This window comes from Astatotilapia calliptera, chromosome 9 (assembly GCF_964374335.1).
Source record: "Astatotilapia calliptera chromosome 9, fAstCal68.1, whole genome shotgun sequence".
NCBI lineage: Eukaryota > Metazoa > Chordata > Actinopteri > Cichliformes > Cichlidae > Astatotilapia > Astatotilapia calliptera.
The window spans coordinates 35,034,385-35,051,639 of NC_137430.1; the positions used below are offsets into that span (position 1 = coordinate 35,034,385).

The following is a 17,255-nucleotide window of genomic DNA, read 5'->3' on the forward strand; positions in this document are numbered from 1 at the left end:
TTTTCTCTCGTTTTGGTGGCTTTACTTTTATTTTAAATTGTAATTACAATGTTGAGAAACTCCCTGTAAAGCTTTCATCCTTCCATAAGCAGGTCCTCTTAGCGTGGACCCTCATTTATAAACACAACTTCTCACCTCACAAATACCTCATCTGGAACAACAGAGATATTTTATAGAAAAATAAATCACTTTTCCTGGAAACTTGGATCCAGAATGGGATCCTATTGGTGGCTCAGCTGGTTAGTAAAGAGGGACAACTACTTATTTACAACGACTTTATTGCACTATATAATTTTCCAATCAATGTTCAGGAATTCTCAATGGTGCTTGGTGGCACACCCTCAGGGACTTTAATGTTATATAAAAACACTGACAGCTCGATCTCTACCTCAGTCACTCTCCCTGATCCAGCTGAGTCACCAATAGGAAAAATCTGCTTTTCACAGGAACTTGGTCACAGCAATAAGAGAATACGTAGTTTATTCCAAGAAGATATCGTCTCTCTCCCATATATAATATCTTATTGGAACCGATTTGTTCCAGATATGAAGCGGAAGACAGTCTGGATGGTCCCCCATAAATATTTGATTGTAAATAAGGTGAAAGAAGTCTCATTTAAAATTCTACATAAATGTTATCCAGCCAGTCACTACATGGTCAAATTTAAAAGGGACATAAATACTAATTGTACTTTCTGTGGGGATCATCCAGAAACTGTGACACATCTTTCTTGGTTCTGTTCTTTTACACAGAGATTCTGGAAGGAATTTAGCAGCTTTGTTATTGTCCATATTTTAAGGGAGTTTTCTTTACGATGGGAAAATGTTTTATTCTGTTTCTTTAAGTTCCCCAAGAAGTATGAGAAATGTTTTTTATGATAAATTTCTTAATACTTTTAGCTAAAGTTTTTATCCATAAATGTAAGTTTACTAACAAAACACCATATTTCTGTCATTATTTTAAGGATGTGCACATGCACATACAATCAATATCAGACTCCACCAACAAAAAGGCTCAAAACAATTTATGTATGTGAATTTTTGCGTGTATTCTTATAATTGTTACCTTTTTCTTTTACCCCTGGCTTTGTGTGTTCATGTTCTGTTGTTTTGTATACTTCATCTGTTCGTATGTTGTGTACTCATTGTTTGTTAAATAAAGTTTATTTTAAAAAAAATTTTAAAAAAAAGCGTGCGGTCGCTGGGACACAGCTTGCGTCTGCGTCGTGACGTCGTACGAGCGCTCTTAGTAGTCATAGTAACAGTACTTCGTCTCTCATCCGAGCAGGAGCACGCGCTGCGTAATCGTGCCCGCTGCCGCCTCATGGAGCCTCCGCTCCACGCCCCGGCGCGCGGCAGCTGCACAGCCGCGATCCACGCACCGAGCCCCGGCTTGCTCCGCGCCGAGCCCCGGAGGAGGTCAGAGGACCTGGCAGCACGCGGACAGCACCGCTACTGCAGTACTACGACAGAGTACACGCTGAGAGTACACAGGTGAGCCAGCAGCGCCCACCTGGACTCCATCCAGCAGCAGGAGTACTACTGCAGTACTACAGGAGGTCAGTGTAAGTACTACTGCAGTACTACTGCAGTACCACAGCAGTACTGTAGTACTATAGCAGTGTCAAAGCAGTACTTAAATACCACAGCAGTAGTTGGAGGCCGTGCTGTGCTGGGTGGAGATAAGCTGATAATTGTCTGAGCGGATATTCTGCTGCAGATGGGGAGCACGGCTGAGAGGAGGGAGGAGGAGGAGGAGAGGAGCGACAGGAGGAAGAGGAGGAGACCGCTGAGGCTCCACATGCCTGTAAGTGTGTGTGTGTGTGTGTGTGTGTGTGTGTGTGTGTGTGTCTCATATCATAACATCGCCAACAGAGGTACAGCAAATGTTGCTCAGAGACCAGGGGAGGGGCTTAGGTCCCTCATCAGACCAGTGTGTGAGGAGGTGGGCGGGGCTAACAGGTGCAGCCTTGTGTGAAATCAGACAGAAACTTAAAACAGTCGAGTCAGCATCGCTCCGTCTGATCCCACAGAGATGATGACGAGGCAAGAAGCACGGGCACACACACGCACGCACACGCACGCACACACGCACGCACACACACACGCACACACACACAGAGCCGCAGTGACCGGCAGTCAGCAGCTGTTCTGGTTGGAGGACTTCATGTGAACACGCTGAGGACAGGCTTGAGTCCCTGCAGGTTTGAGATGAAGCCACACTGAGTGATGGTGGTGGTGGGCGGGTGAGAGGCGGGTGAGGCCCGGTGGATGGGAGTGTTTGAGGAGTGTTCCTGCTCGTCTCCTCTGGTCTCATGGTCCACACTAACGTCCGTGGCTGACTCCGAACTGCATCACAGACCGCCTCCGTCACCACCCCGGGGCAGCCAAACACTGGCTGATTTAATCTGTTGTCCAACAATTAGCCTGATCCCCAGAGGACAGATTGACCTGGAGTTCACTGAGGGTCACGGGTCAACTCGACTCTCGTCCACCTCTGGAACCACTAAACACACACACACACACACACACACACACACACACACACACACACACACACACACACACGCTAGGGGAAGCATTATGTCTATTAGATGTCCCCACAAAGATATGAAAACACGACTGTGTGTGTGTGTGTGTGTGGATGACACAGTTGGTCTACATCCCAGCCATCCGTTTCCAATGGCAACCAGTGAGACAGGCTGGTGAGAAAGGCAGTGTGCTGGAGGAAGAGGGGCGAGTGAACCCTGATCGCCGCCTTGCAGGATGCCCTCCTCGTGGTGACCTCTGAGCTCTGAGCTCCCCTCGGGAAGAGTGTAGTGGTGAACAATTTTGCTCAGAGGAAGGTGAAGCCGCATCCGCCTGTGCGGGTGTTGCTGCTCGCGGTGTGTCGCCCTCTATGACTTCCTGCTCGTGGATTCGATGACGCTGTAACCTGCAGGACGAGTTTAAAGTTGGGAGACGCAGATGGAGGCGGAGTTTGATCTCAGACTCTCAGACCAGCTGAAACCAGAGTTTATGCTTCAACCGGCTCAGCAGATGTTTGCTGATAATTTCAGCCTGCTCCCTCGTCGCCCTCATGTTTACCTCCCAAACTGTCCCATGATGCAACAGGAGAGGAGGCTGGTCCTCAGCATGCCAGGCGTCTGAGTTTCCGCTTCGCTCTGCAGTTCAGCAGTTCAGCGTTATCGTCTCTGTGTTGCTGCAGGACCTGAGCGTCTTCACCATGCCCTTCCTGGACGGAGACCCGGGCCGAGCCGAGAGGGACGGCGGCAGTAAGGTAATGCCATGTTTAATTTAACCTGACCCCGATTTGATTTCAGAGTAGAGGGAATCACATTCGTGTGCAGCGTACCGAGCCCGGGCCTGAGTCAGTCCAGTGCTTTCTTTCCTCTCAGCACCAAACTGTAGATTTTGTCACTCCTAATATTGTAGCCAGGATGGATTGTTTCACCTGCATGGAGACCTTTGACCTCATGTTGTCACAGCCAAACCTTCCAAACACCAGCGCCACACCTCAGATCCACTGCGGACCTTTAATCTGCTTAAAGACATAAAGATGCTCGTGAATAGTCTTGGAGTCAATGGTCCAATGACTGTGTGTAGGATGTATATAACCTGCTGCACAAGTGTCCTGGGGGGAGGCATGGCTACGCACAGGTGGGAAAGGCGCAGTGGAAGCTTTGAGTTAGTGTGTAAAGGAAGGCGATCGCTCAATCAGTCACGTGATTATTGGACTAACACTTTGGTCCCTTTAAAAAGAGGCTGGCACATGTTAAAGCGCTGACACTCCTAAACCCTCATCCAGTCTGAATGTGGCCACCTCGACTGCACGCTGAGTCTGCACGTTGTCACGTTGTGTCCATTACATAACTACAGCTGGAATATGTTTCAGTGAACGGGTAAAAAAACCAAACTTGTGTCCGTGTCCAAATATAAATGGACCTGAATGTATGATGTAAACAGAACTGGTCCTAGCAGGGAACCCTGAGGAGCAGCATGTCCAGCTGTGTGCTGACGTCACACAGCTGTTCTCCAGCTGTTCCACAGCAGAACAGATCCAGTTAGGAAGGTTTACCATCATGGCTTCCTCCCATCCAGCAGGGGGAGCCCGTGTGCCACTCTGCCAGCCCCACCAGGAGCTTCTTCCATCGGTCTCCCTTCAGCCGACCCTCCAGCCCACGCTCCGCCCCCGCCAGGACCTCCAGCTCCAAGACCAGCCCCAGCTCTCCTAAAACCATCTTCCCCTACCAGCCCGGACCCCCGCAGCTGGACTCACCGCCCAGATCCCCACGCAGGTAAATAAACACACCTGAACACACACACAAACATGAAAAGTGACACTCGGAGATTTATCTTTAAAGAGACTCACACTGCACTGTGTGTGTGTGTCAGGCTAAGTTTCAGTGGGATCTTCAGGTCTGCCTCCAGGGATTCAAACCATCAACCCTCATCCTCCCCCGTCAGCATCAAACTGTTCAGCCGCAACAAGAGAGACAAGGCCAGAAGTACAGTGTGTGAGTGTGTTATTGTATAGTGTAACAGTAGAGCCTGACGCAGGAGTGTTTTAGTGTTTGTGGAAACGCATGCATTCACCTGCACACACACAGAACCTGGAGTGTGTCCTGTCTCTGTGCACCTTTCGCACCATCTAGTGGTCGTGTAATTGAGCCAAGAGAACAAACAGCAAAGCCGATTCTCCGCCCAGATGTAATAATGTTCAAAGGTAGGCTGTAAGAACACACCTGAGATTTTAAAGTTTCAGGTAAATGACTCAGCAGATCAGGACCTCCTCCTCTTCCTCACTTGCTGCTTTCAAACTGTCAATCTTCTCCTGACTCAAGTGTTTCAGTGATCAGGTGAGCTAAGAGGAACGCTAACATAGAAATCAGCACATAGTAAAGCTAAAGGTGGACACTGGGGCCAGAGACTTCATTATCTCCATGTATCCATCGCCTGTAGTCACAGACAGGAGCTGAAGCTGTCTCTGAGTCAGACTCGGACCTCAGACCTCAGACTTCAGACCTCAGACTCAGACCTCAGACTCAGACCTCAGAGTCAGACTCAGACCTCAGACTTCAGACTCAGACCTCAGACTCAGACCTCAGACTTCAGACTTCAGACTTCAGACTTCAGACTCAGACCTCAGACTCAGACCTCAGACCTCAGACCTCAGACTCAGACCTCAGACTTCAGACTTCAGACTCAAGACCTCAGACTCAGACCTCAGTCTTCAGACTCAGACCTCAGACTCAGACCTCAGACCTCAGACTCAGACTTCAGACTCAGACCTCAGACTTCAGACTCAGACCTCAGACCTCAGACTTCATACCTCAGACTCAGACCTCAGACTCGGACCTCAGAGTCAGACTCGGACTTCAGACTCAGACCTCAGACTTCAGACCTCGGACCTCAGACCTCAGACCTCAGAGTCAGAGTCAGACTCAGACCTCAGAGTCAGACCTCGGACCTCAGAGTCAGAGTCAGAGTCAGACTCAGACCTCAGAGTAAGACTCAGACCTCAGACTTCAGACTCAGACCTCAGACTTGGCCCTCAGACTTCAGACTTCAGACTCAGACCTCAGACTCAGACCTCAGACTCAGACCTCAGACCTCAGACTCAGACTTCAGACTTCAGACTCAAGACCTCAGACCTCAGACCTCAGACCTCAGAGTCAGACTCAGACCTCAGACTTCAGACTCAGACCTCAGACTCAGACCTCAGACTTCAGACTTCAGACTCAAGACCTCAGACTCAGACTTCAGACTCAGACCTCAGACTTCAGACTCAGACCTCAGACCTCAGACTTCATACCTCAGACTCAGACCTCAGACTCGGACCTCAGAGTCAGACTCGGACCTCAGAGTCAGACTCAGACTCAGACTTCAGACTCAGACTCAGACTCAGACCTCGGACCTCAGAGTAAGACTCAGACCTCAGACCTCAGACCTCAGACTTCAGACTCAGACCTCAGACTTGGCCCTCAGACTTCAGACTTCAGACTCAGACCTCAGACTCAGACCTCAGACTTAGACTTCAGACTCAGACCTCAGACTCAGACCTCAGACTTCAGACTCAGACCTCAGACTCAGACTTCAGATGTCTGTGAAGGTTCCCAGTCATCCAGGTCATTGTAGTCTAAGGAGCTTCAGAACTGAAGAAGCTTCTCGGATGAGAGGTGAAACGTCTTCAAGCCACTTAAAGAAGTCCAAACGCTTTTCTTTCCAAGCTCCTTAGACTACAGACTCAGACTTTAGAGTCAGACCTCAGACTTCAGACTCAGACCTCAGACTCAGACCTCAGACTTCGCGTTTATCGCTGGATCACTTCCGCCGGCTGCTGTGAGTGTGAGCAGCCTGAATGCAATCAATGCTCCGGATATTAAAAGTCAATTCAGACTCTATTAGAGGGAATAAATCAGCTTAGCAGCTGCTGTTATTAACACAGGCCCTCACACACACACTCCCTCTGCCCCTCGCCGCCCCTCCCGGGTGAATTTCCGGAGCAGGGCTTGGCGTCTCTTCAGTCGGAGCGTTTGGCAGCTCGGGCTCGCTCTCACACGTGTTCGTGCTGCAGAGGACTGCGGTGGACTCTAACCTGGAACTGTGACGTAACCCTACAATCCTCTAAAACATTCTGCAAAAAAGCCCATAATGTGAGGGTGCACTCACACTTAGTCCCCACTGCAGGGCTCATAAGCCTCAAACCTGCAGCCTCTCTAACGTCCAGCAGGGTGTGACTCTGATTGGTCAATGATGTCAGAGCTGGTGGTCTCGCGCTGATTGAATGAAGTTTAACTTTGTTCTCAATAGAAGGAAAACAATCATGCGATGATTCTGGGCGGGGTTACTCTGTGATTGACAGGCTTCTTTCTTGGTTTAGCTTTAAAAAAGCTTTTATTTTGGTAGTTCAGAGGTCTTTTTCCTGCAGACTTCCTCTCGGTGAACAACTGGATGGATGCTTGTTACAGGAGGAGACCCGGGTGTCCTAGGAGATGAAGGGGGTGGGTGGAGCATAGGGAGGTCTGAGCGTGTCTGTCTACGCTGTTGGTGGGTTAAAGTTGAATGACTGACCTTTAGTTTCTATGGTAACAGCCAACATGGGGCTGGTTAGCCTGCTAGCTGAAGCTGATGTCTTCATCACGCTGGCATGACACACAGCGTCCACACACGGAGCGTTGCCTCAGTAACGCTCGTATTTACCACTACTCTCATTGGCCTCAGAATTCAGAAAACATTACCTCAGGACCCGCCCACTTCGTGTCGCTAGCTTCCAGTGTCTGTGACTTCTGGGGTCACGCTGAGTTTTGCCCGGAGCAGGGTTGGTATCTCTGCGAGCCCAGCTGTGGGAGGTCCTGCTGGGGGCGGAGCCTGAGCCTCTCAGAGTCTGCGGTTCAGAATGACCCAGCGAGGCTGTGACAGCTGATCCGTGCTGGTGCCGGCGCCCCGCTGCTGTGTAAGTAAACAGTGACCTGATATTAGAAAGCTGCCGCTGTATCCGCCTCATGATCCTGTAACTGTGATCCTTCAAAACCGCAGTGCGGCGCCTCGGGCTGGGCGGAGCAGAGAGCGCCTTTGTTCCCGTCTCACGCTGTGACCACCTGCAGCATGAACTCACGGCCTTTTTCCCACACTGCAGGAAGCGTGGACGTCACCGACGTTGGAGCGCTCTGAGGACTTACTGTGGAAATAATACACGTTACATCATCATGGCCTGATTTCACACCGCAGCAGCTTCACAGCCGTGTTCGAAGCCTCAGACCTGTGACATCACCAGGGAGTCAGATACACACCACGAACGCTCGTTACGGTCTCACTGCCGCTCGCTCATGTCATGTTGTTATCTCCTCACCAATCAGATCTCAGGTTTGTCTTTCCTGATGAGCGTCAGTAAGAAACAAGACACTTTATTAGGTACACCTGTTTGTAGCGTGGCGGAAGCTGCCGGAAGCGTTCCTCAGAGGCTTCGGTCCATGATGGGATGACATCATCATGACATCATCACACTGATGATCCCACAGGTGAAATCTGTGAGTGTGGAGGCGTCCGAGTCCAGCGACCTCAGCCGCCGCTCACGTCCCCGTATGTCAAACGGTCCCTCTGTGGCGGTGACGCTCACAGTGATGACCCAGTTTATCACAGACTTTGATGCATGTTTGTGACCTCACAGCGCGTTAGCTTCAGTCAGAGCACAGAGCGAGACTCCACCCCCTTCCTCCTCCTCCCCTCCTCCCCTCCTGCTCCTCCTCCCTCAGAGAGGCTCAGTCTGACTGTAGCTCCACAGTGTTTTTCAGTGCAGGCAGCAGAGGGAGGCATGGCTACCACACACACAGAGTGAGCTCTGATACTCTGCGGGGCTCAAACAGTCTGAGGACTCTGCAGGACGAACACGTCCGTTCACCTGTCCGTCTCCCCGTCTCTGTGTGACTCAACAGGACGTCGGGACTTTTTGCGGACTTGAACTTCCTGCCTGGACTTTGACGACAGCACTTTCTCCTCCTCTGCCGTCCTTCAGGCTTTAAACTGAACTCTGTAAGAAAAACACTGAAAACTTAAAACTGACGGACCCTGCAGCAGCCAATCAGAACGCAGCTATTGTCTTCAGAGCCTCAGGATTGGCTGACAGCTCCTGACTTTTGACCTGAGCTCAGTTTGTGCAGTTCTAGTGAAACACACTCTGCAGGTTTGATGTGGTTTATGCTGTTTGAGTGTTTCCTGTTTCCACTCGAGGAGCAAAGATGAATTTGTATTTTTAAACCAGTGAATGAAATCCAGACTTTACTTACAGTGTTTTACTCATTTGGTTATTAACTGTTTATAACCGTCGCCGCTTTGAAGGAGACGTTTGATTTAGCTTTGAGTGTTTTTGATGGCGATGAGGCGTCTGAGCAGCCTGGTGCTGAGGAAGTGGAAGGAGAAGGAGCGATGGACAGGGAGGAGGAGGAGCGAGCCGTATGCAGGAGGAAACGAGGAGGAGGAAGACGAGGGGGAGGAGACGAAGAAAGAGAACAGGGACAGACTGACGTACGGACGGATGATGAGGAGGAAGTCTGAACCGTGTGGAGCGACGGAGGAGGACCAAACAGAGGAGAAGAAGAAGAGCGGCGCACGGAGAGAGCGCAGGACGTATGAGCCCAGCGTGGAGGAGGAGGAGGTCAGGAGAGACAGGAGGAGGGCGGAGCCGGGCAGAGGGAGAGAGAGGAGGAAGTCCACGTCATGGTTAATGGCGGAGGACCGAGCGGCAGGCCAGGCGGACGGGACGAAGCTGAGGCGGCGGTCAGAGCCCTGCGGCGTGCTGCACGTGCAGCTGCTTCCTCTGTCCGGCAGGAGGAGGCGGGAGCTGCTGCAGAGGAGGACAGGCCGCCGCGCCTCCTGCAGCGAGGAGGAGGAGTGTCATATGACCAGGGGCCGGTCGGACCCCGTCGGGCCGCTCGACTACAGTAAGCAGAACACTGCACGGTGGTTTATCGACCCGCCTCCCCACGAGGGCACCTCCTGCTGCAGCTCTGCACCTCCTCCTGTTGCAGGGACCCACAGCCTCACTGCTGCAGGGTCCCTGGTGGTCTCAGGTGTGTGTGCAGGTGCAGCTCTCAGGCGCTCTGGTCTCGGCCAACACGGCGTCTGCCGATCAGTCCAGAGCTGCAGGAGGCGAGACGGGCTCGTTAGATCAGGTCTGTGTGGGATCAATCAGAGTTAACGGTCTTAAAGGCTGTAGACTGAGCTGTAGACTGAGCTGTGTCCTCACGCGGGACGAGAAAAAAATGTATCTGTAAACGTGATCACAGAGTTTAGTACAGAAGGTCACGTAGAGCAGGAAGTGTCCGGAGCCCGAGGAAAACAGTTCACACGTTTGATTCAGGCTGAAACACAACATGCAGGAGACCGTCAGCTGACTCCACGGCGCTCCTGTTCTTCAGCTCGTTTCACCTCCAATGTCCGCTTCAATTCAGCTTTATTTATGTGGCGTGAATCACAGCCACAGTTACCTGAAGTAGACCCTACAATAATACAAAGAAACCTGAGCACGCAGAGCACGTGGTGACAGTGGGAAGGAAGAACTGACCTTTAACAGCCTAGTTCTATTGCAGCATAACTAAGGGAGGATTCAGGGTCACCTGGTCCAGCCCTAACTATATGCTTTAGCAAAAAGGAAAGTTTGAAGCCTAATCTTGAAAGTAGAGATAGTGTCTGTCTCCTGAATCCAAACTGGAAGCTGGTTCCACAGAAGAGGGGCCTGAAAACTGAAGGCTCTGCCTCCCATTCTACTTTTAAATACTCTAGGAACAACAAGTAGGCCTGCAGAGCGAGAGCGAAGTGATATGGTACTACAAGGTCATTAAGATAAGATGGGGCCTGATTATTTAAGACCTTCTATGATTCAGGACCTCCACCACAAAGGCACCAACCGTTGTGCAGGTGTAGCTCCACTCAGCTGTCTCAGCAGCAGAGCTGCAGCCACAATCTGAGCACGTTCATGAGCTCAGGTGAGCGCCAGGTTAGCCGGTCCTCACATCAGCTCTGCTCAGGGCCTCTGTTCACCTGTGTGTGTGTGTGTGCGCGCGCGTGTGTGTGTGTGTGTGTGTGTGTGTGTGTGCGCGTGTGTGTGTGTGTGTGTGTGCGCGCGCGTGTGTGTGCGTGTGTGTGTGTGTGTGCGCGTGTGTGTGTGTGTGTGTGTGTGTGCGTGTGTGTGTGTGTGTGTGCGCGTGTGTGTGCGCGCGTGTGTGTGTGTATGTGTGTGTGTGTGTGTGTGCGTGTGTGTGTGCGTGTGTGTGTGTGTGTGCGTGTGTGTGTGTGTGTGTGTGCGTGTGTGTGCGTGTGTGTGTGTGTGTGTGTGGGTGAGAGAGAGAGATCTGGGTGCCTGGGAACTAAGAAAGGCTGCAACACAAATGTCACCCTGTCATGCCGCTGCGGTCCGCCTCAGCGTGCGTCACGGCGCCGTAGATCTTTTCAGCAGAACTGAGCCTGTAATCAGTGTTTGTGTGATCAGCTGATAGTGTCGCCATGACCTCACAGCAGCGTGGACACGCCCACACACACAGAACAATCATTACAACTTTATTGGTCCAGCACGCACTTACAGATACAGTACAGTGTGAGTCACAGAGCAGGCGGCGGAGGGAGGAGCAGCAGCCTGTGGACACACAGGTGGAGGTGCTGGAGATGAAGCAGGTGGAGACTGGCAGCAGATGTGATGAGGTCAGAGCAGGAGGAGCAGCGTGAAGCCACCTAACTCCACCACTTCCTCAGCTTCCATCCAGCCCTGTGGTTACTGGGGTCAGAGGTCAGACTCTGACCCAGAGTGTGACTGCGGCACCGCGAACATCTTTGATACTGTCTGTGATTAGAACGTGACCCTAAATGTCCAGCAGTGCATTGTGGGACGTGTAGTCTGCAGTGATCTGGGCCTGAAAGGACTCACACGTTCACAGCGCTCTCTCAGAAACGTTTGGTCCTCCTTAATTCAGACAGTTTGAGCCCTGACTGTGTGTGTGTGTCTGTGTGTGTGTCTGTGTGTGTGTGTGTGTGCATGTGTGGTCCTCTCTCTAATCTGTTAAAGTGCCGTCACTTTGTGTTCCCCCCAGCACTGTGTAGAGTTTCCTATTAGAGCAGATTGCTGTGTGTGTGGGAAGTACAAGCTAACCTACATTATTAAACACACACACACACACACACACACACACACACAGACACACACACAGACACACACACACACACAGACACACACACACACACACACACAGAGCACTGAATGTTCTCTGCTTTTGTTGCCGGCACGTTCACATCTTTCTGTGCACAAACAGACGTGACCTGCCAGCAGCAGGCGGGCAGATAAGAGGCGGGGCGTCTGGGTGACGAAGGGCACTCTGCTCTTCATCGCTCGCTCTCCGCGTCATTTGTCCTGCCCGTAAGAAGCCCCGCCCCCTTTTAAAAGATAAGCTCAGAGATGCAAACACATGTTACAGCAGCAGACGCACAGGGCAGCGATAAATGTTACACTCAACAACCACACAGTACACACAGTACGAGCAGTATAATCACATAGAAACGTGTAAGTATGTTGGTGCAGTGCAGTAGGAACAGCAGGTACTGAGACATGTACAGAGCTGGAGGCGGGTCCTCCTGCTCGGTCAGGTCCTCCTGCTCGGTCAGGTCCTCCTGCTCGGTCAGGTCCCTGTACTCCGTGTTGTCCCATCAGCAGCGACACTCATGAGGGGCAGCACATCCGGATTCTAAAAATCAGAGGTTTTGTGTGTGTCACAGATGATGCAGTGACCCTGAACCTCCTGCAGGAGGCAACGTCTGCTCACTTACTCCTGAAGCCTCACTGACCGCTCCTCCTTCTCCTCTCTCCCCCCATTTCACCCCCCCCCTCTCATTTCCTTCTCCTTACTTCTCTGTTCTTCTTCATCTCCTCCTCCTACTTCCTGTTTTTCTCCTCCTGTCTTCATTTTCTCGCCTCCTCCTTTCTTCCTTCCTTCCCTCTTTTCTTTATTATTAATTCTTTCTGATTTTTTCTCCTTTCACTTCTCCTCATCCTCCTTCCTCTCCTTCCAGCCCACAGTCTGTCCTCCCCTCCTCCCCCTTCTGCTCCTCCGGTCTCTCGTCAGGAGGAGGCGAGTGTTTTCCATCTGGAGACGTACCTGACGGAGCCAAGGCGTCCGGAGACCAGGAGGCTGCGCTCCTTCTCCTCGCCCCCCGACACCGGCCAGCGAGTCTCTACGTTCTCCTCCGCCTCCTTCACCTCCCTTTCCTCCTCCTCCTGCTGTCAGAAGCCTCCACCGGCCCCGCCTCCTGTGGCATCTCCTCCTCCTGCTCCCCCTGTTGGGACGCTGGTGAGTGCGGAGCGTTTATTGATCCTCTATGTTTGCTGGATGGTGTCTCACCTTTTATTTATTTACATTTATTATTTTAAAAACGAAACACGTTTAATCAGAAATCAAAGAAAACCAGAGGAAACGCTCCAAAACCCTGAGCTCCGGCTCTCATCGGCCGTTTCCGGTCATCTCCGGCTCTCATCGGCTGTTTCCGTCAACCCAGCGCGGGGATGCTGAGGCGCACGCAAGTTCGCGTCAAGTTCACACAGATAATTAGGCAGGAACAGGAAGTTGTACTTTCAAAATAAACTCAACCAGCTGGTGTTTTAAAAACAGGTGAATTTTAATGGGACAAGCTGGAGCTCTGCATTTGTCATCTGTGTTTGAAATTAAATATATTTATAACAGAAAAATTCAGGTACAGGACAACAGTGACTATAGAAAACAGAGCTGGTTCCATTTTAATTAAGTTATAAAACTAAAATGCTTTATAAAGAAAACCAAAAACATCCTGGCGGTGCTGAAACGTTTTGGTAAGATAAATGAAAGTTTCCAGTCTTTCACTTTCGGTTCTTTTTCTGATTATTATTTATTATAAGTTAACAAAAAAATAAACTAATATATAGTCTAAAAACGCGCTTTTTTCTCCTATGCTTTTGTTGTGAAATGTCGCACCGGAAGTGCCACCTGTTAGCTCCGCGAGCTTGTTAGCGGCTGCGGCTCCGGTGGTCGCGGCTGCTGTTTCAACCTGAAGCCGACTGAAGACGGACGTTTACCGGCACAGCAGGTTCTCCGGGGCGCACACGGGATGAAGCCGTGAGTGTCCCGCTGATCCCCGGATACGAACCCCGAGGCGGACCGGAGCGGAGGAGGAGGACAGACGGTTTGATGAGCGGCGGCTGTCGGGTACGCGCTAACGTCACTGTCGTTAGCACTGATTTCTCCGCAGCAGAAGCGCGTTCAGGAATCAGCGGTGTTGACGCGAAAGCGCCGCCGTTTCATGTCCGTCACACCTGGGCCGCTGACACTCCACCGCGGCGACGGGGACACGTGACCCCGGCGATCGGCTGCCGCCACACCACGCTTAATGACACGGAGGCGTGACCGCGTGCTCACCGGAAGATGCCCCGTGACAGCGCAGGCCCCCACACCCACTCCCACACCAGCTGCCCTCCTTCATTAAACACGCTCACAGCTGCTGCAGGTAGCATTCACCTGGCAGATGCAGGTGGGCATTGACGTCATGTTAGAAAACAATCCAATCAGCAGCTGCCCTGTTAAAGGTACAGGCTGGAGTCACCCTCTGCAGACTGTAGCTCATACTTCCACCAGCAGGAGGCAGATTTTACCTGAAGGGTTGTATCAGCAGTAGAAGGAGTTTAACCCTAGTTTAATGTTAATTTGTGAAACTGATTAAATGGTTAATCAGCGTCAGAGTGGGTGATGATCAGGGTCAGAGTGGGCGATGATCAGGGGTCACAGTGGGTTGGAGTGCGTGTTACTTGTGTGGGCATTTTCTGAGTGGACTGTGTGGATCTTCACACTGAACAGCCACAGAAACATGCCGTCTTTGAACCATGAAATTTCTCCTGGAAGTATAAATATTGGAGTGTTTCTCTGCACAGTGTGTGTGTGTGTGTCAGGTGTGATGTTGGCAGTAAACCTGCACACGGAGCAAAGATGGGCGGGCAGATGAACACCTGTGCCGTGTCCTTGTCTGCAGGTGGAGGTTGCAGACACCATGTCGGAGCAGCCGGACCCCGATGATGCCGGTAAGACCCTGAGCTGAGGCGAGCTGTCCGTATCAGCCTGTCACGAGTCTGTGTGCTGCCTGATGATCAGCATCGATGAAGGACAGCCGTCCTTTTACAGATGTTACAAACAGCTGGAGCGGCCCGTCCCTGGCGACTGGGCTGCAGCGTGACTCGCTCCGACGTGATTGGCAGGAGGAGACGCTCACAGAGCTGCAGCTTGTTAAAGATATAAGTTACATGTAATGATGTAAAGATGAGGAGGGATTAAACGTGGCAGAAACATTCAGGTAACACTGAAAATCATCCTCCAGCAGAGGGGCCTGTGAACCGGTGACGTCCAGTCAAAAGCCTCGGGTTTCACCCAGAGGCTAAAAGCGTCTGACGTCATCATCCTGCAGCTGGCAGGGCAACCAGCCGTCAGCTGTTCTGTTGTCAGGGCAACAGACGGCTTTAGAGACCAGCTCAGCTGATCAGTGTGTTGAAATCACCGTGGCAACCAGCTCATGGAGATTACTGTCGTGTGGCGCACACACACTGAGGTTTTTTCTGTTAATGCTGTTATGATAATCTGAAGGGCGAGCAAGTCACTTTCTCTCTGTGACTCAGCAGGAAGTGATGTAAGACTGTGGATATCTGGGGTGTACAGAGGTGCTGACCTCAGATCTGTGTCTCTGCAGCGTCCGAGGCGTCGGAGAGAGACATCTACATGCGCTTCATGAAGTGCCACAAGTGCTACGACATCATCCCCACAAGCTCCAAGCTGGTGGTGTTCGACACCACGCTGCAGGTGAGACGCCGGGGCGGCACGCCACAGCCTCCGTCGCCACTGAAAACTTTAATCAGTGTGTGTGTGAGCAGAGACACGCCCACACGGCCATCAGTGACTGATTATTGGTTATTAGACCGTCGCTGATTATCGGTCCGGTCTGTCTCCCTGCTGTTTCAGGTGAAGAAGGCGTTCTTCGCTCTGGTGGCCAACGGCGTGCGAGCCGCTCCGCTGTGGGAGAGCAAGAAGCAAAGCTTTGTGGGTAAGATTCACAGCAAGACACACCACCTTTCAAAATAAAAGCTTCTTTGTGAAAATAATAATCTTTGGATGGACCCAGAAAACGGTCAGCTCAGTGACCTCACTTCCTGTACGTGAATAAAACCTGAGTAATGAACTGAATTAATCACCTGATCATACCTGAGGTCACATCCTGCACGTGCGCTCGAGACAGGAAGTGCATCCACGCTTTCAGCAGTAATTCGTGAAACCATTCATGCTGGTCAATAATTTCCTCACCTGTGGACAAGCTCCGCCCCCAGTCGGAGGTGCTCACTCAGGACTGGCAACCAGTGGGCGGAGGCCGAGATGGCAGAGCCGGTGTGTGAGCGACAGCGTGACACTCATCGGCAGGTGGAGTCACCTGACTCACCTGTGGTTACCTGGTTACCTTCAGAGGAAATCAGGCTGCTTGTGTATCAGAGAAAGTCACACCCACACATAGGGTTGCTACGATTAGTCGACTATTAAATCGTAGTCGACGCGTCGTTTGAAGCTTTGTAAGATCACAAAAGACGCAGGAATAAGTAGCAGGATTTAAGAGTGTAATAACGGACTGAAACAGAAGATGGCAGCACTGCATGTACAAGGATGCCAGCTGCCGTTAAACCCCGAAGAAGAAGTAGCTCTGTCCCAGAATTCATAGCGCAGCCCAGCTCAGTTTCCAACAATGGCGGCAGCTAGTTAGTTTTAATATTACTCTTATTATTCTTTCTGGGTCACAAAATAAACCTTTAACATATTTTCAGGCGAGAATGTAGCTGTGTAAACCTCAAATATCTGCTCAGTTTATCAGGACACCACATATTTTCAAAAGCGCTCCGACGTTTTCGGAGACGTCTGTTACCCACTAGCTCGATAGCTAGCCGGGGGCTAGGCTAACTAGAGCCGTGAGAACACCGGACTCCCCGCAAATCGTTTTCAAACCCACCGCCGTCTTTCGCTGCTCAGGTTAAACATGATATATGAGTCACTTAGATAACTTAAAACTGTTGTTGTTTGGCTTTTTTTTAGTATTTTATTTGTTCCTGGGTAAATCGGTTTGGCTGAGATTAAAGTTATAGTTTTTACACAGCTGAATAAACATCAAGCAGACAGCTGATTATCAGAAGTGTGAGATGCTCCAGAATTTACTCCGGTGTCCTGTTATATTTTAGAAAGCAAGGAGTTTATTAAACTTCACCGAAACAATCTGCAAATTTCATTAAAATTTAATAAACTATCATCTTGTCTTTATTTTTAGTTAGCACAGACCTTAAACACTTAAAGCTGTAAACTAATGATAGTTATATAAGAGCAGATGCTGCTGGTGCAAGAAGCTGTACGCTGTACGTCCAGTGGATGATGATCTGATTAGTCGACTATCAAAATAATCGTCTGTGGCAGCCCTACCCACACACACACACTCGTTTTCATATCTTAGTGGGGACATCTAATTATTGTCCCTCACTCTGAGCCGAACCATAACCTAACTGTAATCCTGACACTACAACCACACAAATGTATCCCAGCCCCTGGGCATGCCAACCTTGTTCCCTGCTGGAGTTGATTCGTGGATCTCTGTTTCAGGAATGTTGACCATCACTGACTTCATCAACATCCTCACCAGATACTACAAGTCCCCCATGGTAACACACACACA

The 17,255-nt window shown here is 50.8% G+C and overlaps 2 protein-coding genes across 10 annotated transcripts in view; one reads left to right on the forward strand and one right to left on the reverse strand.

Moving 5' to 3' along the window:
- Nucleotides 1–17,255, reverse strand: part of LOC145431207 (uncharacterized) — a 382,620-nt gene that overhangs the window by 87,570 nt on the left and 277,795 nt on the right. The window lies entirely within an intron of this gene.
- The window catches only part of LOC113028834 (5'-AMP-activated protein kinase subunit gamma-2-like), a 23,982-nt gene continuing 7,998 nt past the window's right edge, over nucleotides 1,272–17,255 (forward strand). Inside the window, exons 1-10 of one of the 9 annotated variants that reach the window (XM_080306885.1) lie at nucleotides 1,272–1,564; nucleotides 1,720–1,806; nucleotides 3,208–3,279; nucleotides 4,101–4,297; nucleotides 4,395–4,516; nucleotides 12,555–12,832; nucleotides 14,538–14,586; nucleotides 15,246–15,355; nucleotides 15,515–15,596; nucleotides 17,183–17,241. In XM_080306885.1, coding sequence (XP_080163011.1) covers nucleotides 1,720–1,806; nucleotides 3,208–3,279; nucleotides 4,101–4,297; nucleotides 4,395–4,516; nucleotides 12,555–12,832; nucleotides 14,538–14,586; nucleotides 15,246–15,355; nucleotides 15,515–15,596; nucleotides 17,183–17,241 — 1,056 coding nt within the window. In that variant the 5' untranslated portion in view covers nucleotides 1,272–1,564. Of the gene's footprint in view, nucleotides 1,565–1,719; nucleotides 1,807–3,207; nucleotides 3,280–4,100; nucleotides 4,298–4,394; nucleotides 4,517–8,724; nucleotides 9,440–10,458; nucleotides 10,484–12,554; nucleotides 12,833–14,537; nucleotides 14,587–15,245; nucleotides 15,356–15,514; nucleotides 15,597–17,182; nucleotides 17,242–17,255 lie in introns of those variants that run through there. The other 8 variants (XM_080306884.1, XM_080306886.1, XM_080306889.1 and 5 more) reach the window with 8 other exon arrangements.